The sequence below is a fragment of the Marmota marmota genome, unplaced genomic scaffold (assembly GCF_001458135.2).
Source record: "Marmota marmota marmota unplaced genomic scaffold, marMar, whole genome shotgun sequence".
Taxonomy (NCBI): domain Eukaryota; kingdom Metazoa; phylum Chordata; class Mammalia; order Rodentia; family Sciuridae; genus Marmota; species Marmota marmota.
In genome coordinates, this window is record NW_025999900.1 from 37,477,565 (window position 1) to 37,498,200 (window position 20,636).

The 20,636-nt window shown below is 38.4% G+C and overlaps 2 protein-coding genes across 4 annotated transcripts in view; one reads left to right on the top strand and one right to left on the bottom strand.

Annotated features, from left to right (window-relative positions):
• The window catches only part of Tox4 (TOX high mobility group box family member 4), a 16,036-nt gene extending 13,065 nt beyond the window's left edge, over nucleotides 1-2,971 (bottom strand). Inside the window, exons 1-2 of the mRNA XM_048799520.1 lie at nucleotides 2,820-2,971; nucleotides 2,543-2,611 (exon numbers count right to left, since the gene is read on the bottom strand). Coding sequence (XP_048655477.1) covers nucleotides 2,543-2,611; nucleotides 2,820-2,825 — 75 coding nt within the window. The 5' untranslated portion in view covers nucleotides 2,826-2,971. The remainder of the gene's footprint in view (nucleotides 1-2,542; nucleotides 2,612-2,819) is intronic.
• Nucleotides 2,972-3,085: 114 nt separating this feature from the next.
• On the top strand, nucleotides 3,086-20,382 carry Rab2b (RAB2B, member RAS oncogene family). Of its 3 annotated transcripts, XM_015493083.2 has the most exons (8): nucleotides 3,092-3,266; nucleotides 3,470-3,541; nucleotides 6,769-6,836; nucleotides 11,691-11,773; nucleotides 12,066-12,158; nucleotides 16,932-17,043; nucleotides 17,633-17,701; nucleotides 18,714-20,382. In XM_015493083.2, exons 1-8 carry the CDS (start codon nucleotides 3,221-3,223, stop codon nucleotides 18,819-18,821), a joined length of 651 nt encoding a protein of 216 aa, XP_015348569.2. In that variant the 5' UTR covers nucleotides 3,092-3,220; the 3' UTR covers nucleotides 18,822-20,382. The 3 variants fall into 3 exon arrangements, with proteins under 3 accessions (XP_048654804.1, XP_015348569.2, XP_048654805.1); XM_048798847.1 differs by lacking the exon at nucleotides 11,691-11,773 and having other exon boundaries at nucleotides 3,086-3,266; nucleotides 6,735-6,836; XM_048798848.1 differs by lacking the exon at nucleotides 3,092-3,266 and having other exon boundaries at nucleotides 6,735-6,836.
• The last annotated feature ends 254 nt before the right edge of the window (nucleotides 20,383-20,636 follow it).

Here is a 20,636-nt window from a genome sequence, read left to right on the forward strand (position 1 = left end):
AAAAAAAAAAAAAAAAAACAACCAACAAGAAAACCCTGATACAATAGTGAAAATTCCACCAATTCAGCCTAAAATAATTAACTTTTTATTTATTTATTTATTTTTTTAAAATATTTATTTTTTAGTTCTCGGCGGACACAACATCTTTGTATATGGTGCTGAGGATCGAACCCGGGCCACACGCATGCCAAGCGAGCGCGCTACCGCTTGAGCCACATCCCCAGCCCAATAATTAACTTTTTAAAACATTATAAATAACCCTTCTCCCCACACCACCACGTTTTCTTTTTTCCCTTTTTGGTACCAGAGATTGAACACCATGGGCACTCAACCAATAAACCACACTCCCAGCTCCACCCGCCTTTAAATTTTGAGACAGTCTTACTAAATTGTTGAGGCTGGCTTTGAACTTGCAATATTCCTGCCTCAGCCTCCCACGCAGCTGGAATTAAGGCATGTACCACCATGCCCCACAACATTATAAATTCCTTTCCTAATTAAGGATGGGTATTTTTTTTAAAATATTTTTTTAGTTGTAGATGGACACAATATCTTTATTTACTTATTTTTATGTGGTGCTGAGGATGGAACCCAGGGCCTCACGTATCCCAGGCAAGTGCTCTATTACCAAGCTACAACCCCAGCCCCAAGGATGGGTATCTTTATGACTCCCCCTGCTCCCCCTTACTGGAATTGAATCCTGGGGTGCTCTAACACTGAACTATACCCCCAGCCCTTTTTACTTTTTATTTTGGCAGGGACTCACTAAAATTGTCCAGGCTAGCCTCAAATTTGAGATCCTCCTGCCTCATCCTCCAGGGTTGCTAGGTTTACAGGCGTGCACCACAAAGGCTAGCTTCTTTAGAACTTATCTCCCCCAGTGCCCACAGCACAAATCATTATTTAAGAGCCAAACTAATTAAACAAAGACTAAATTTCCTTCAGATCAGAAAACTTTCGTATATTAAACATGCTGTAACAAATGCTAAACCTTCTTCACTAACACCTGCTCTTTTAAAATTATTACTTATTTCATTGAGATATAACTATTGTAAGATACACAAATTGTAAATGTTTACCTCAGTGAATTTCTACATATGTAAACAGCCAAACATACCTGTTATAAAGATCAAAGATGCAGAACATTTCTGTCACTCTAAAAAATATCCTCTCCACAACAGGTATCATTATTTTTATGTTTAATTTTACCTAGTGTTTCTTTTCTTTTTCTTTTTTTTTTTTTTTGGTATCAGGGATTGAACTTGGGCACTCAACCACTGAGCCACACCCCCAGCCCTGTTTTGTATTTTATTTAGACACAGGGTCTTACTGAAGTTGCTTAGTGCCTCACAGTTGCTGAGGCGGGCTTTGAACTTGTTAACCTCCTGCCTCAGTCTCCAGAGCCACTGAGATTACAGGCATGCACCATGGCACCCAGCGCATAGTCTTCTTGATTTTCATAAATAAAATTTAACTCTTGGAGTGGCTAATCTACTTCTTGTTTCTTTCATATATATATATGTGTGTGTGTGTGTGTGTAATATATACCCATTGTCTTCTAATTCTCACCTTTGAAAATGTTAGAATTTATTAGAGGATAAGCCCATTTAACATCAATTGAGAATTCTTGAAACAAAGGAGCAATGCAAATGGTTCACAATGCTTTTGAAAAAATATTATAATCCTCAAAAGATGGTAGAAGATTCAAGATTCTGCATATTCTCAGACTGGGAAAATTTTGTCTCATTCACGTTTCACTCCTGCTTTGCTTAAACAAGTGACACATATTACAGTATGACAATATTTCAACCAAACCTTTTCCAGAAACACTTTAGAGCCTTACCATAGCCTTTACTTCTACTTCACAACATCATAAGAAACCATTATTACAGCCATTTGACAGCTGGAAAACTGTGACATGAAGATAAAGTAATCTTCCCAAAGTTGTCACTTGCAAACAAACACATGCTCTGTTCAACTCCTTTCATGTCCATTGGCAGCTATTTTCCTTTCTTGTTGTCATTAGCAAAACAAGCTGACATCATGTAAGTAAAAGAACTACTTTGACGAGTAGAAAACTGAGAGGAACAATATGATCCCTTCAACAGAGTTCAAGAATGAACACATGTTCAAGGTTAATCCCTGTTAGGCAAACTACTTCTCTGAACCCAATTTCTTTAGCTACTGAAAAAAAAAAATTCCTCGTCATCCCTCAAGATTGCTGTAGGTATTTCTTCCCAATTTCCCTCAGTCTTCTAACTCAGAATTACCCTCCTCCTTAAATGTTCTCTGTTTTCAACAACCTGGTTTGCTGATGCCAGCAGTTTCCCAGGCCTTCCGCAGGTCTTCTTTCCCTCCTAGAATCCTCATAGGCTCTAGAAGCAGCTACCACTGCTTCTACCACTTTCTCAAAACACAATCGCAGTCTCTGGTTCCGAATCCCCAGTCCCTGGCCTTCGCGCTCTCCTCCCCACCACCCTACCCCGCTCCGCTGCCTCAGTGTGCCCCCTACCCCCCGCAAGTGTCAGCAGCTCTTGCTCACCTCGGCCCCTGACAGGAAGGGGTGTGAGGGCCCTGTGATCGTCAGGTAATTGTCATTTCCTCCGGGAAACTGGAAACCAAAAGAGATCCGCGGGGATAAGTTAGGGGATGCAGGAAGTTAGCTTGAAGCGACGGATTCTGACCCCGACATTCTGACAACACTCTCCAAACCCCGCTTTCCGCTCCCGTCAGCCGCCTCTCCGCCCGGCTTCCCGCCTCTGCTTCAACCCAGTCGACCACGCTTCTCTCGCCAGCCTTCTTAGCGCCCGGATTCCTACCTCCATCTTCACACAACCGCTACCACCGTCTCAATCCCCTCATCTCTCCCACCAACCCCACTGGACTCGAAGTGCGTCACTTCCTCAAGGACATGCGTCGCACTCGGCTGATTGGAAGGAGACGGCAACGAGTCAGGTGCCAATCGTACGGAATGGCTAGGTATCGCCCCCTGGAGCTTGGTGGGGTAATAGCATATAGAAGGTCTAGAGGAATCCCTAGAGGCGGTGTCGGATACTCCGGATCGAGTGAGGATTTCTGGGGAGAGCAATAGAGACGTGGTCCGGGCTAGAGGGGCCGGGGAGGGGAAAAATAAGGAGATCGGTAGATTGAGTGGCTAGAGAAGTCGGAGGTAAGTGGCTGTAGAAATCGGGCGTACCCGGAATACTGCGGAATCGGGACCATGACTTATGCTTATCTCTTCAAGTACATCATCATCGGGGACACAGGTAACCCACGGGTGGACCGCCTTCAAGGCTGGGGCGGGGATCTGAAGCTCCCAAATCGGGTTGCGGGGGCGGGGCTCACTTAGTGGGCTGGGCCTTTCGAGACCAGCGGGCGGGGGGCGGGGCTCCGGGCTCCCCTTCCTCAGTCCTGGACGCCCAGAGTCTAGCAGCTGGAAAGTTCTCTGGCCGCGTGCTTGCTCTTTCAGGTGTGGGGAAGTCATGTCTCCTCCTGCAGTTCACAGACAAGCGGTTCCAGCCTGTCCACGACCTCACAATAGGTAGGTGTATTTACTTGTTCCAGAACAGATAAAATCAGACAAGCCAAACTGCTCAAATAGGTTAGCAGCCTTAAATGTTCGAAGTAGAAAGTTACCCCCACTACTTTAAACTAATCCGAAATTATGTTAAATGAAGAGTAACTAATTAAACGCTGATAAATGTGGAGTAAATAATTGAAAGGTAAATTTAAAGATGAATGTGATTTAAGGACTAGTTGTAGGATTTTTCCCTTCAAATACAGTTTGTATGTTTATAGGAAATCCCGTGAAAACATAACTTCCTTATCAGAAACTCAAACGCAATAAATACCAACCTCATGTATTTTTCAAAGAAAACACTAGTACATGGACCTTTGTATGTTGGAGATGAAAAAGCAAATTGAAGAACCATCCCAGCCTTAGAATGAAAAGACAGCTGAAAGTGATAGCTTTCCTCTTTTAAAAAATTTTTGATAGAGTTCTGAAAACATACTGGTGGTCATGGAAAATATTACCATCTCCCACACGTTTGTGTTGAGGCAACCTGGAGGTGCTCTAATCCATAAAGCCAACCCAAATAAACAATATATGTAAAACTAGCCTTCTGGCCATGCATATGAAAATTTAAATGAAATCTAAAGATCCCCATTCTTTTTTTTTTTCTTAAAGAGAGAGAGAATTTTAATATTTATTTTTTAGTTTTCGGTGGACACAACATCTTTCTTTGTATGTGGTGCTGAGGATGGAACCCGGGCCCCACGCAGGCCAGGCGAGCGTGCTACCAGCCCCAAGATCCCTATTCTTAATCTGTTTCTACTTCCAAGTCCTACCAGTATGGAAACCTAAAGCTCCCATTGGTCTTCACGAAGTTATTCAGAGCTAAATGATTGTTGAGTTTAAAAAAGGATTTAGAGGATAGCATCAACCAGAAACTATTTTGTTTAATGAATATTTAAGTTAATACTGACACTGTGGTAGGGATTAACAACACAGTGCTTAACTAGGTAACATTGTACTTTCCTGTCAATTATTTGTAGTCTTCAAGTGAAGGAGGTAGGGCTGGGGGCAGATACTATCAAATTTATATTGCAAATGGAAGGAGAGGCTTCCACTTCTATCAGGAAGTGCTGAAAATCACTACTGAGCAGCAGTTAGCTAGGCAAAGGGGTTGTAGTGATGAGGGGGAAATGAATTCGGCAAGAGGGAATAACATTTGCAAAGACCAGGATGGCAAAGATCAGGCAGGCCACTTTTGGAAAACAAATAATTTAATATGGCTGGAACTTGGAAGTTTCAAATGGAGAGTAGCCAGGAATACAATTGGAGTCAGGTGTGGTGGCATCCGCCAATTATCCCTGCCTCATGGAGGCTAAGGCAGAAGAATTGCAAGCTCAAGGTCAGTCTCAGCAATTTAGCAGAGCTCTAAGCAACTTGAATGAGCTCCTGTCTCAAAATAAAACGGGGATGTGGCTCAGTGATTAAGTGTCCCCCGGGTTCAAACTCTGGTATCATTAAAAAGAATCAAGTTAGAGAAACAAAAGTCAGTACCAAGTTTTTAAATACTTGAGGGTAATGGGGAAATGACCCTATTAACAAGTTTTAAAGTAAAGGAATGAAGTGGTCAATGAACTTTATCCCAGAGTCCAGTAGAACCTGTGTTTCTGAGTTCAGTTCTGTGTATCATAACATACAAGGCAGATGGATAGAAAATACATTTGCAAAATGTCTTAGTGTACAACTAGAAGAAACTGCATGAAAGAGACAAAAGTTCTACATATTAATTTTTGCCCATTGAAATTCCATTCCTGTTGTACAGAAAGAATTAGTGAGTTTTTTTCAATGGTTACTGTGTGATTATTTATTAATTTTGGTGCTGTGGTGAACCCAGGGGAACTTTGTTTTTTATTTTGAGACAGGGTCTCACTATCTTGTTTCAGGCCTCAGCTTCCCAAGTGTGCACCACCACACCTGGACCATGTGATTCTTGATAAAGCAGTTGGAGTAGTAAAAAGCAATTCTTATACCTTTCTGCTACGTGCAGCACCTTGAAGTTGAGGTATTTCAGGTATATTGTGCTTATCTGCATAGGATCACTAATAGGTGCCCTTAGGGTAAGCTAGATCAGTCATCATTCTTACTTTAAAATTAGAATTTCTCATGTGTGAAGTACTGTATGATATAGATAATAGGATAAATGATCTGACTTATAATTCATTGTTTTTGTTTTTTGGTATTGAGGATTTAACCCAGGAGTGTTTCATCACTGAGCTACACAGTCCTTTTTAATTTTTTATTTTGAGACAGGGTCTCACTAAGTTGCCCAGGCTGGTTTCAAATTTGTGATCCTCTTGCCTCAGCCTCCTGAGTCACTCTGATTACAGATGTGCACTACCACACCAATATTTAATTTATTGTTTTTAATATAAGTGACCATCTTTTAAATTTTGGCCTGACAGTACCTTAAGAGAAGAATAATGCCAAGTAAACCAGAAACTTACTCAGATTTCCAGTTTCCATGCTGTAGGGGTGCAGTTTTCCAGTGAACTCTGGGAATTATTGGTGATGTGAAATGTATCATTCTTGAGTATCTATTTTTTTAGGTGGGCTCTTTTTTTTTAAACAAAAAGTTCTAGAGTTACAGAAAGAAATGTTTCATGCAGAGACTAGAGAATACTCTGAAAGTCGGGAAATTTTTTTAAAAATTTTACAAGTATTTAAAGAAATTACAAAATGTTACCTCATCAAATTTAAGTGTTAAAACATTGCTAAGAATTTATTCACCTTTTTGCCGAGCATAGTGGTGCCCACCTGTAATCCCAGCAGCTGAGGAGGCTAAGGCAGGAGAATTGCAAGTTCAAAGCCAGCCTCAGCAACTTAGTGAGACACTGTCTCAAAATTAAAAGAACAAAAAGAGGCTGGGGGTGTAGCTCAGTGGTTGCATAGCACTGGGTTCAATCCTGGTACCAAAAAGAATTTATTCACCTTTTTAATTTGAGTTTTTAGCTTTATTCCCCTGTCTACTTTTTGGTTACATTCTCAGGTCATATCACCTAGAATATAATTTTTTAATTCTAAAAAAAGGAAACAAATTAATAAAATTAACTGGAGCAAATAGCGGCAGTTTGGGGCTTAGTGGCATTGAATACGAAGCTTAAGTCATAAAATATTGAGGAAAAACTCTAACCTGTCACTCAACATGTCCTTTATTCCCAAGAATCACATTTTTTTCCTCTTGGTCTTTTCTGAAGGTGTGGAGTTTGGGGCCCGCATGGTCAACATTGATGGAAAACAAATCAAACTGCAAATCTGGGATACGGTAAGAGAGGACAAAATAATTTTATCCCCAACCAAGATCCAAATATAACAATAAAAGTTGATGCAAGGGAAAAGGGTAAAGAGGGTGGGTCTATTGGTGGTGATGAAATAGGGGAAGAGAGAAATCAACGAGATGGGAACGCTTTACTTTTCACCTTTTATAGTTACAAATACTTCCCACCCCCACGCCCAGCACTAGGCATTTAACCAGGGGTCTTTTACCACTAAGCTACATTGCTAACCCTTTATATTCTTTATTTTGAGACAGGGTCTTTCTTTCTATGTTGTCCAGACCGGCCTCAGCCTCCTGAGTCACTTTGATTATAGGTGTGTACCACCATTCCCAGATCTGATTAGATTTTCCATCTTACTTTGTTGAGTTGCCCTAACTACAGGAACATGAATCACTTTACATTTTTAATAGTGATTAACTCCTGTCTGACATCCATAACTTCCGACCTTGTTTCATTTAAATGGCCAGTTTTTGTTTTCAATCCTTTTTCCACCATTTAAAGCCTAAGAAATCTTGCTCTGTATCTGCTGTCAAGGTTAACTCTATGTTTTTTAAACAGTTGCTATGTATTTATTCCCTTTCATTGTTGAGGTCTAGTGACTCTTTGTCACTACCCTAATTAAGCAATGCAACCCTGATTTTGTATTTTCCGAAAAGGGAGATTTGGACCCCACAGAGAGTACAGCATAGATTTCTGAGGATGTGGCAAAGAATGAAGCGTGTGGGCATCAAGACTGATATAAGTTAGATTCTACCTCTTTAACTTAAACCTCTACCACTTCCAAAAATGGATGTTTTGATGGCAGGAGAAAAACCCAGTAGGTGTGAGTTAGTGGTATGGTCATGGTCATTCATGTATTGGCTGCTGACTTCTTTCTTCCTTAAATGCTCATATGAGATATTATTGAATCACGAAGTAAGAAAGTTGAGAGCCACTACTGTGTAGACAGGATTCTTAAGAAATACTGGCCATTTAAATGGGCCTAGTTCATTTCTGTTCTCTTTTAAAAATTGTTCCGAGATTAACATTTGCTGAATCATAAAAAGCAGATTTTGTAATACTGTAGCAATTTGCTTTGAAAAAACTAAAAGATTCATATTTATGATGTAGTGTCTTATCTACAACTTTCTGGGTAAGTCTGATCATTTCTTCCTTGTCATCCCTGATCTCCTGCCCATCGCTTACCCACCTTGACTTCCTACTTTCTTGATCCATCCATCCCTCATCCCTTTACTTTAAAGCTATCCTGTATGAAAACATTTATGTAGCTGGGTATGCTTGTAATCCCAGCAACTCTGGAGGCTCAGACAAGAGAATCGCAAATATGAGGCCAGCCTCAGCAATCTAGTGAGACCCTATCTCAATAAGAAATAAAAAGGATTGTGTATGTAGCTTAGTGGTAAAAGCAACCCTGGATTCAATCCTTATATCAAAAAAAAAAAAAAAAAAAGTTTAGAGATTATCAAATGGATATTTTGTTTTATTTTTTGGTGCTACAAATTGAACCCAGGATCTTATATCCCAGTGCTCTTTCTACCATTGAGCTTCACCTTCAGCTCCATGATGTATATTTTTCAAAATAGAAATTTTCATTTTGAGGCAGGATCTTACTAAGTTGCCGAGGCTGGCCTCAAATTTGAGATCCTCCTGTGTCAGCCTCTCAAATTGCTGGGATTATATGTGTGTGCCACCATGTCCTGCTTATGCTGCATATTTTAAACATACCAGGTTATCCAGAGTTTTTTGTTGTCACTGTTCTGGTATTAATAAAAATTTAGAGACGCTTACTAGTTTTTGTTTTGTTTTTACATGTGTGTCTGTGTGTATGCGTATATGTATGTGTCATTCTCAAATACACAGGCTAAGGAAGAGGCATTGTACTATAGCTAATGGAAAGGATTGATTAATCTCAAATTAATTTGTATTTACTTTGGAATGCATTTTGATTCTTAGAAATAGAGTGTATCCAACTTTATAAAATTTGGTACTTCAAACTATATGCTTTAGAAGTAGGGGAACTGGGAATGATGGCACATGTCTGTAATCCCAGCAATTTGGGAGGCCAAGGCTGGAGGATCATGCCATCCTCGTCAACTTAGTGAGATCTTGACTTAAGGGCTGGGGATGTGGCTCAGTGGGAGAGTGTCCCAGTGTTCAATCCTCAGTACTGTCCCTGCCCCCTGGAAAAAAAAAAAAAAACAAGTGTAATAGAATGCTCCCACCTGGAAGAAATAGAAAGCTATGCATTCTCTTTAACAAAACTCCGTCTTAGTTAGTTGCTACTTCAGATTTCTTATTGGGGATGGACAAGGATACCTGAAACGGATGTAGACTAGCCTAAGTGGAATCACTTACTCATTCTAGCTTACTGGCTCACAAACTGGTTCATGAACTGGACAGAGATGAAGAAGTAAGTAGAGTGATTAGATTTTAAAGGTTTGTTTTTTTTTTTTTTTTTTTTTTTTTTAAGAGAGAGAGAGAATTTTTTTAAAAATATTTATTCTTTAGTTTTTCAGCGGACACAACATCTTTGTTTGTATGTGGTGCTGAGGATCGAACCCGGGCCGCACGCATGCCAGGCGAGCGCGCTACCGCTTGAGCCACATCCCCAGCCCTTTAAAGGTTTTTTGATGACCTACTGGAAGTATTTTCAGTTGTGAAGTGAAGTGCCACCATGTGATTGAACTATCATGAGGGCTTCCCTCACTTTGCCTTTTAGTTCCTAGTAGGACTTGGGGGAAGTAGAAGAGGACTTTCAATGATAGCAGAAGAGGAGAAAAAGTAAGAGATTAAAGCAAAACAGGACCCAAATAATGTAAGACATGGAATTATTAGGGAATAAATATAAAACTTTATGTGAGCTCTTGGAGGCAAAAGTATTGTTTACATCTTAAAAAGTATTGTATTACCGAAGGAGAACTTTTGAATTTATTTTTTGTTTTTGGATTCAGATGTTCTAGCAATTATAAAATTCACTAAATATTTGTGTGATTCTTTTATGGAGAGATTCTTGTATGTTTACCAAAGTAGCCTTAGGGTTAATGCACTTGGTTTCTTTTCCCTCAAACCCTGATTTAGATTATATGATATAATGGCTAAGAAAAAAAAGAACTTTTGTGCTAGAAAAAGCACTAAGATCTTAAATTTAAATTATAGCTCCAGCACTGCTTTATGATTTTGGGCCTGTTGTTGAGTTTTCTTCCTTAAATTTTATTTTTCCCATTTTCAAAAGGGGAATTATAATAGTAATATTTGTTTCAGGACTGTTAAAAAGAATTAAGTGAGATAATATATGTAATTGTAGCTTATGGTTCCTGACACATAGTGTATGCCAAAAGATAGTTTAAAATATTATTATAGTGTTAGTGTTGTCACTGTTGATACAATCAGAAGGCAATTTATTTATTTATTTATTTTTGTCTTCATCATAGTTTTCCTGTCTTTCAGACTTCCCAACCTTGAGTAAGGATATGAAGATAAATAATCTCAAAAATGTGAAAACTAGCTAGGTAGGGTGGTGTTTGCCTGTAATCCCAGCTGCTCAGGAGGCTGAGGCAGGAGGATCAAAAATTGAAGGCCAGTCTCTGCAACTTAGTGAGACTTTGTCACAAAATGAAAAATAGAGCTGGGAATGTAGTTCAAAGGTAGAATGCCCATGGTAAAATCCCCAATACTGTACCAAAGAAAAACAAACCAACCCCCCAAAATAATAATATAAAACCTTTCCTAATAGGATAGATTCGATGCACAGGATATACATAGTATTGTTTGAAAGACACTTCTTCACTGGGCACAATGGTGCATACCTATAATCTCTGTGACTCTGGAGGCTGAGGCAGGAAGATCTCAAAAAGTTTTTTGAGGCCGGCCCCAGCAACTTAGTGAGACTCTCAGCAACTTAGCAAGACCCTGTCTGAAAATAAAAAAGACAGGGATGCGGCTCAGGAGTAAAGCTCCCTGGGTTCAATCTCCAGTACCAAAAAAGAAAAAAAAGACACACGCACATTTTTGCTTCCCCTAAGAAAAAAAGAAAGAATTATCATGAAAAGAAAGCAAATATTTGCAGCATGTGGGGGAATTAACTAATTGCTTGGTTATAAATAAAACTTAATATTTTGGCCCAATTAGAAATGTGAACAAGCTGGATTTTTTTAAAGGAAAATTTTATCCTAGCTTTTGGGTATCTTTTCCTGTTCCTTATTTCTATTTTCCATGTTGGGATTTTTAGCAAGGGACATTTAGGTAGGTTGTCCTGCTATTATCCATGGATCACTAAAGGTCATTTAGCATATGCTCAATTTAGTTGTTTTACATCTAATTTTCTACATTGATCCATTGGAAAGAAACTTCCACAGGGTGTTGGCATTCTAAGATAATTTTTCTCTTTATGGGTAGAAACAGAAAGATTAATATGAAGTCATCATATTTGGGATTGAAAATACAACATACTCTGAGTTTCCATTCCCATTTCCAATTGTTCCCTTCTGGGGTATATTGAGAAATATATGCAAAGGACTTTGATGTCATGATGATTCTGGAGTGCTACTGGCATTTAGTGACTAGGGTTAGGGATGTTAAACATCAAGCAATTTGTTGGACAATTTCATAGGAAGAGTAATCCAGCCACCCAAAATAGCAATTGCATTCTTATTACAGAATATTGACACTCTACCAGGATTTTCCCTGGGCAGGTGTGTGTTCTTTTCCTAATTCTCTTAATCTAATAGAAATCCATTGTTAGTTAAGTCCTTTGTTTTGGGCTAGTATGTGATTAAGTCAGTTCTCTGGAAATAACCTAGTTTTATTGGGATTTTTTTGTTGTTGCCATGTTGATGGGAAAGGCTGGGCAAGAATCCTTCCGTTCTATCACCCGTTCCTACTACAGGGGAGCAGCTGGAGCACTGCTGGTGTATGACATTACAAGGTGAGCCAGTTTTGGTATGTGGGAGGGAAATTCAATGCTTTTCTATCAACATGTTCTGCTAAAGATGACCTCTTTAATATTTTTCTATATACAATATAACTTTCTCCCTTTTCCTATGTATTTGAAGTTGCTTTGGGCTTGGAATTCATTCATTTGATTTTTCAGTGCTGGGGATCAAACTCAGGGCCTTCACATGCAGAGAACTCACTCTACTACTGAGCTACATCCCTAACCCTGCTTTGGCCTTTTGAAATGGGCTTCTGACCCACTTTCTGAACTTTTTCTGTTGTAGGCGTGAAACCTTCAATCACCTAACCTCATGGTTAGAGGATGCCCGCCAACACTCTAGCTCCAACATGGTTATCATGCTGATTGGGAATAAAAGGTAAAATTTTATCTTTACGAATATTAACCATCAGGAGTCATCTAGGTACTCTGTGGGCATTAAATTTCTTAGTCCGCAGAATTTCTCAGTTTATGGTTCTTTTTATGGTCTCAGTAAAAAATGAATGAATTAATGAGGTAAAATATACAGAACTTAAAATTTATCACTTTTTTTTTTCCTCCAGTACTAGGGATTGAACACAGGGGCATTCTACCACTGAGCTACATACACATCAACCCTTTTTATTTTGAGATAGGATCTTGCTAAGTTGCTGAGGCTGGCTTCAAACTTGTGCTCCTCCTGCCTCCACCTCCAGAGTAGCTGGGATTACAGGCATGTTCATTTAACCATTTTAAAGTGTACAGTTCTATGACATTATGTGTATTTATGGTATTCTGCAACCATCACCACCATTCATCTCCAGAACTGTTTTCATCTTCTCAAATTCTGTAACCATTCAGTACTTGGGCTTATCTCCCCACCTGCTTTTCCTCTGTGGCAACCACTATTCTGTTTGCTTTCTTTCTTTCTTTTTTCTTTTTATTGGTGGTGTTGGGGATTGAATTCAGGGCCTTGTGCATGTGAGGCAAGCACTCTACCAACTGAGCTATATCCCCAGCCCCTGCTTTCTTTCTTTATGAATTTTAACTAATGTAGGCTTCTCATGTTAGTGGAATCATGAAATATTTATGCTTTTGTGATTGGCTTATTTTACTTAGCATCTCATCTTCAAGCTTTATCCATATTGTAGCACATATCAGAATTTCTTTGCTTTTTAAGGATGTATAGTATTTAATTGTATGCATATGCCAGATTTTGTTCATCCATTTATCTGTGGACACTTGTATTGCTGCCACCTTTTGTGAATAATGCTGTCAGCATGGGTACAGAGATCTGTACTAGTCCTTCCTTTCAGTTCTTTTGGATATGCACCCAAAAGTAGACTTGCTGGATCATATGATAATTCTGTTTAATTTTTTGAAGAACCACCATGCTGTTTTTCATAGTGACTGTAACATTTTACATTTTACTGGCAATGCACAGGGTTTCTTCTTCTTCTTCTTCTTCTTTTTTTTTTTTTTTTAAGAGAGAGAATTTTTTAATATTTATTTTTTAGTTTTTGGTGGAGGACACAACATCTTTATTTTATTTTGTATGTGGTGCTGAGGATCAAACCCAGTGCCCCGCGTATGCCAGGCGAGAGTGCTACTGCATGAGCCACATCCCCAGCCCCAATGCACAGGGCTTCTAATTTCTCTACATCTTTGCCAACACTTATTATTTTCAGTAAAAAAAAAAAAAATTGTCATCTAAAGGCCAAAAGAAATATTTAATAGTTTTATTATTAAATAGTTAAATCTAAAACAAACAAAAAGTAGATAGTTCTAAACAATATAAATATACTTATGAAAAATATAAGTTAAAATAAAATATTTTTTTAAATATTTATTTTATTTCTTAGTTTTACGTGGATACAGTATCTTTATCTTACATTTATGTGGTTCTGAGGATCGCACCCAGTGCCTCATGCATGCTAGGCGAGCACTCTACCGCTGAGCCACAACCCCAGCCCCCAAATAAAAATTTTTATTTCATTCTTAAATATTTACAGTTTCTTACCAATGACCTGTATCTCTGTCAGGCACAGCAGAGCATCTCAAACCTTGCAATCAAGATTGGACACTGCCACTTTCATTTCCTGTTGATTTTTTTTTTTTTTTTTTGGCATTACTTGCATTTTATCACAGCAACTGCCCAAAACTCAGTTTCACAAAAATATTGAATAGTATCTGACGTGCTCTGATGTTGACACTGAACTACCTTAATTTTGTAATTTATGTGGTGCTCTAACATTGAATGTTGATGTATTTTCCTCAAAAATAAAAAGGCGAGGATTACAAGATTGGGGCCAACCTCAGCAACTGAGCGAGACCTGTCTCAAAAATAAAGAGAGCTTCAGATGTAGCTCAGTGGTAGAGTGTTCCTAAGTTCAATCCCCAATCTCACCAAAAAGAAAAAAAGTGAGTGTGTGTGTACATATATGTATATGTGTGTATACATACATATATGTATATGTATATAATGAATATATATGCACACACATACATATATATAAAAATATGTAAATAAAGTATTTCATGGTATCCTTTTTGAGTTTGTAATGGTGTGCATTTGATAACTGCAGACACAAGATAATTATATTCATTAGTTTTTCTGATTTCTTGAAGACCTGTAATGTTAAGACACTGAGTTTCTGAGTTGCCAAATGCAAAAAAGTCATGCCCCGCTTTCATGAACCTTATAGTCTAGTGGAGACATCAAAATGATTTGTATCATTTTAAATATGAAATGATTTGTACAAGTGATTATAAATGCAGTGAAGGGAAAAGTAGGACAGTAGTAGGATACCTGTTTTTGATTAAGAGTGATATTTAGCTGGAAATAGAAGGATAGGCAAAACTTTACTGAGCAAAGGTTAAAAATAGGTATCACATAGGGTTAGCCTCTGTATGAAAGTCTTGACTGGGAAGAAGAAACTTGGCAAGTTTGTGGTATTGAAAGAAACCCAGTATTGGATCTAATCAAAGAAAATGGTGCAAGATGAAGTTGGAAAAGTTAGGAAAGAACCAAATCTCACAGCACCTCACAGGCATAAGTAACAAGGTTGGATTTTATTCCAAATACAGTGAAAACATTTGAGATTTGTGGTGGTGGAGATCTTGTTGAAGGTCTCATGCATCATGCATGGCTTTATCGTTGAGCTGTACTTGTTGTCCTGCATTAAAGAGTTAATGGCTGGCTTGGTCATTTTTTTTTTTCTTTCCCTTTTTGGTGGTACTTTGGATGGTCCCCAGAGACACTTTACCACTGAGCTACATCCCCAACTTTTTATTTATTTATTTTGAGAGAAGGTCTTGCTGGGTTGCTCCTACTTCCTCACATTTGTGAGTCTCCTGCCTCAACCTCCCAAGTTGTTGGAATTACAGGCATGCACCACTGCACCTGGATGCTTCGTCAGTTTTAAAAAAATATTTATTTCTTTTAGTTGAAAACAATACCTTTGTTTTTATTTATTTATTTTTTTGTGGTGCTGAGGCTTGAACCCAGGGCCTCACATGCACTAGAAGAGCACTCTATCGCTGAGCCACAACCCCAGCCCTTCATCAGATTTTTAAGATCACTCTGGAGGGAAACAAAAGTTGCAATAGGATACCAATTGTAGTCATCCAGGTCAGAGAGAACAGTGACTTAGAATAGGGTAGTGACCTGGAGAGAGAAAAGGAGGATGTTAAGGTACATTCTAGAAGAATTTACTTTGGGATAAATTGGATATTTGGAGTTAGGAAGGAAAAGGGGTCATTTCAGCACCTTGGGTTTTGTTCTGGCCATTTACTGAGATGTAGAAGCCTGGGGTAGTCACAGTTTGGAAGTTTGATTTTGATGTGTTAAGTTGAGGTGCCTCTTACATAATTGTGGAAATGAAGAATACAAGTGGACAAACAATTCTGGAGCTTATAGGAGCATCTGGGTAGAGGTGCAAATTTGGGAGTGTTGGCATTTAAACAGATAATTTCTCCTTGGTATTCACACAGCACATGTATAATAAATATAAACTGTAGGTTTGTTGTTCTTTAATGGACTTAGTACTTGATTTTTTTTTGTGTGTGTGTGGTTGAAAACTGGAAACCTTCCAAATGAAAATTTCCAACTTGAAAAATAATTATCAAACAGTATAACATTTTTTTGTCAGCCTTTTATTCTTTGTAGTCTTTTTTTTTTAATTTTTTTTTTTGGAGGGAGGGAGGGAGAGAGAGAGGGAGAATTTTAATATTTATTTTTTAGTTCTCGGCGGACACAACATCTTTGTTTGTATGTGGTGCTGAGGATCGAACCGGGCCGCACGCATGCCAGGCGAGCACGCTACCGCTTGAGCCACATCCCCAGCCCCTCTTTGTAGTCTTTCCACACCACTTCATTTCCTTTCTAAGCCCTTTCTCTTTTTGTTTTTTTATCACCTAATTTTAACCATATCACTTTAATTTCCTGGGGCCAAGCCACTTATATATACACTAGAAATGAGACTAGTGAGAGTTAATGCAACTATGTTCTCCTTATTCCTTGCTGTCTCCTGAGGATTGATTCTAGTAAAAACGAAGACACTTAGCACTATAGAATGAGAAATCATGACTTTCCTACTTTTTTAGCAATTACGAGTTTCCCTTTTATCATTTCTACTTTGTTCTTCTGGATCTCATTTGAAAAAAGAAGCATATGGTATAGTTTTGAGTGATTTATCAGGCTTGCCTTTATAAGCCTTTTCTTTGTATTAGAGTAAGGTATTATGCAGTGACTGTCTTGAATCTGAAGAGTGTTTTCTTTTTTCTTCTTCTGTTGCTTCCCTCCACCACCCCCCAGTACTCGGGATTGAATCCAGGGGCACTTTACCACTGAGCTCTTCCTGGTCCTTTTTATTTTGTATTTTGAGATAGGGTCTCATTAAGTTGCCAAGACTGGCCTCATGTCTGTGATCCTTTCACCTTATCTTGTCAAGTAGCTGGGGTTGGTTACAGGCAAGTGTCACTGCTCCCAGTTGAAGCATGTTTTCTAAGAGGCTACAGAAATTAGTAATCCTTTACAAGAGAATATAATGTAGGATCTACATACTTTACAGATTAGCTGGCAGTTGAAACCATTATGGGATTCTTTTAGATTTAGAGTTTCCTCTTTCACTTGGATCTTTTTTTAGTTTCCCCCCCAATTAATCTCTTGCAGTGACCTAGAGTCCCGCAGGGATGTGAAGAGAGAGGAAGGAGAGGCCTTTGCTCGGGAGCATGGACTTATATTCATGGAAACTTCAGCCAAAACAGCCTGCAATGTTGAAGAGGTACTATTTTGGAAAAAGTGAAAGTTCTCCAGAGATTGCATTACCATCTTTGTCCTTTTATTCAATAGAAGACATTTCTATAGGATAAGGGCAAAGAAAGGGCATCTTGAAGTCATAATGACTAAATGTCTCATTTTAAGGGTACTGTTCCATTTTATTTTATCCTGATTCCTAAGGTTGTACTTTTGCTTTGAGTAACATTAATTGGTAAGTATGGGTTAGAAACCACTCTCACTATAGTTGGGGTGGGCGTTGTTTATTGGTTCCACTATAGTCTTTCCTAGCCTGGTGTTGACTATATCTTCAGTAATTAATTGAAAAGAGATCATGTTTGTCTAAAGAGGGTACCAAGCTCAGAATCCTGGGAACATCTTTGAGTAGTACCAGAATACATAAAATTCCCTTTTTCCTTTTGAAACTACTCTCATTGGCTCTTAACAGGGATATTTGGGGATTCTTACATATTTTTACTCCTTTCTAGTGATTCCTACTTCACCTTAGAAATCCAAATAAGAATAATATTTGTATTCTCTTTCTCTCATTTCTCTACCTTACCTTAAGACTGATAAATGATTTATGTCTCCTTCAGGCCTTCATTAACACAGCCAAAGAAATATATAGGAAGATCCAGCAGGGTTTATTTGACGTCCACAATGAGGTAAGAAAGGGTGGTGGGTGAGGTGTTGATAGTTAATTTTGTTCTAGTTAATTTTGTTCTGTTATGAAAAGCAGTGGAAGATCCCTACAATGTAAACATTCCCTGTCTGATACATGAATTGTAACTCTGCCATTTCAAGCTCTTTTCCTAATGTAGGCACAAGGAAACCTGTAATCAATTTCTGTTTTTCCTCAAGTCTGAGACCTAGAATGCTTAAAGAAATTGTTAGGGTGGTAATCTAAAAGACTTACACCATATGGGAGTTTTTGTCTCAGTCTCTGTTTTTTAACATTTTTAGAGCTTAAAGAGAGATTTAATATTTAAAATTTTGTTTTTAAATTCTTTTTTGTTGGGTTTAATACTTAATTGCTCAAAAAGGCCTGGTATACTGGGGATTTAACCCAAGGTCACTTTCCCAGTGAGGTACAGCCCCAGACCTTTTATTTCTGTTTTGTTGTTTGTTTGTTCTATTTTTTCTCCCTAGACTTTTTTAAAAATTATTATTATTTTAAAGTTTGAGACAGGGTTTAAGTTGGTGAGGGTCTTAACTAAGTTACTAAGGCAGACCTTGAAGTTCTCCTGCTTCAGCCTCCCAATTCTGTCAGATTATAGACATATGCTATGGTGCCCAGCTTGGGAGGGTCATTTCTGTAAAGCAAATTCTGAGACAAAACAAAAAAAGAATCGTATACTACTTCTATACTTGTGCCTCCTCTACTCTTACCTAGCTAATTATATCTTAATTCTACATATAACTGTGTAACAGTGCACCTTAAAAATGGAACAGAAACCACTTTCAGGCAACTAAGATTTTTATACCCCAGCTAGTCATCTTATCCTTAACCATCAGAGATTATATGTACCCTAACAATTTGGCTATGGCAATTGTTACCTGCCAAGGTCATACCTGGTTTTAGATATAATTAATGATTTCTCCCTTTCTCCCCGCTCCTTTTTTCCCATTCACTTTAGCACCAAGGTGGGAACTTGTGCCTTTTTTTTTCTTTTACAGGCAAATGGCATCAAGATTGGGCCCCAACAGTCAATTTCAACATCACTGGGACCCAGCGCCTCTCAGCAGAACTGTCGTGATCTAGGGTCGGACGCTGGCTGCTGCTGAACATCTGACCTGAACTCTTTTTTTTTTTTTTTTCTGTCTTTCTTTCCTGGAACAGCTTCAGATCAATAGGCTTAAAGAAAGAAGTCTTACTTGGTTTGGCTGAGAGCAGCCTCTTTTCAAGGTGTGATATTTTGCTTTTCCACTTAAAAGAACAGGGAAGAATTTGAGCCCTTACTGACCTGTCCTCCTTCAGGGACGTGAGCCTTCCCTGTAGATTGGGGCTTTTTTCAACTTCTTTTTTAATTTCTAAAATGTTAGGATCAAAGTTGATTGTCAGGGTAGTTCAAAAATAAACAATTTAATAAGCATATATAATATGCTCCCCATCAAGAATTAGTAGCAAGGGACAAGTATATTCTGCTTAAACACTTGAGATGACCAGGATCTAGCTGGCCTTAGGATAGTAGATCTGCTGCATAGGAACTTTCATTGAGTTTTTTAACTTCTTTGTTTTTGGGGGACTACTTGCCACAACTTGTCCACTTTGGACAAGTTCTTGCAGAAAGCAGTTCCTTCTACTTGTTCAAGGAAGCTGAGTGCTTCTCTACTATCCCATTGCTGGTTTCTGTATCTTACTTACCAAACTTGAGAGAAGTGGAGTTGGTCCTGGACCTGTGGCCACTTATCCTTACCTAAAGAAAACATTCATTTCGTATTCACTTTGTTTAGGGACCAGATGTAACATTGCAGTGTACTTCACTGAATTATCTCTATTGTTTCATCATACTCACTTCTTAACTAGATATATTTGGACTCTAATCAAGCTTATTTGCTTATTGTACATGGTATATTTATTCCTACTTCTGTACCTTTGCATATGTCCTACTCTCTACTAACACTGTACTTAAAGTCCAACAGTTTTTCCTTTAGGAAGCCTTCAGCGATCTCCTAGGGACTTCTAAGCAATTATTGACATAGTACCCCTTAGCTTTCCTATATTGGCTGTTCATATGTATATTTATTTATATGTATGTTACTTTGTAAATACATTTTATAGTAGTTTTATGTGTAGAATTTGTCTTCTCATATAGGTTGTAAGCTCTGTAGAGCAGGATCCATATCACCCCTTTATTTTTATAAACCACTTCCCTCACCGTTTCTTCACAGGTGCCTAGTGCTACTCATGATGTGATTATAGAATTTGACTGACACACTTAAAAACTTCTGACTTATTTTAGACTTTAGAGGAAACAAAAGGCCTTAGAGTCATCTCTGTAATTCCTGCTCTCTTCCATCTGTTTACCCTGGGTTATATATTCTTCTTTTCCTCTCCTGCCTTCCTTTGGCTCATAGCCTCTATTCTGTGCAGTATACATTAAGGCTGCTCATTACCAAGCAATCAGATAACTGGTTGCTTCTCCAGCCCTTCTCCTTTTCAGATCATATAATACTATCCTAGCCATATTTGCCTTTGCTTCACTTCACTTCACTCATACCTTCTGGGTCAGTTGCTTATTTTCCTTGATATCTCACTTTTTTCCACAGCACCGAGGTCTCATGAATTTTTATAATTTTTGTTGTTAATGAATTGTTTCATTATTAAATATATGCATGTATTCAAGTTGCTCATATTCCATGTGTCATTTCTGATTATATATCTAGCATAAGTAGATAACTCTTCCTCCTAGAGTATGGTATCAAATATATGGAAGAAGCCGCCTCCTTCAGATTTGTTTTATACCCCCTTTTGCTCCCAGTAGTAGTAGTAATCAATGTTGTACCAGGAAGTTGGAAAAAATTCTGGGTATTGCTTTTTCTTTCCCCAGTACTAAGGAGTGACTCCAGTGGGTCTCCACTGAGCTGTCTACTGAGCTA

Excerpts from the sequence above, each read along its gene's own strand:
- Rab2b (XM_015493083.2), top strand. The coding sequence starts at position 3,221 with ATGACTTATGCTTATCTCTTCAAGTACATCATCATCGGGGACACAG. Across the intron at positions 12,159-16,931 it reads ATGCTGATTGGGAATAAAAG|TGACCTAGAGTCCCGCAGGG; the intron begins GTAAAATTTTAT and ends AATCTCTTGCAG. Across the intron at positions 17,702-18,713 it reads TATTTGACGTCCACAATGAG|GCAAATGGCATCAAGATTGG; the intron begins GTAAGAAAGGGT and ends TTTCTTTTACAG.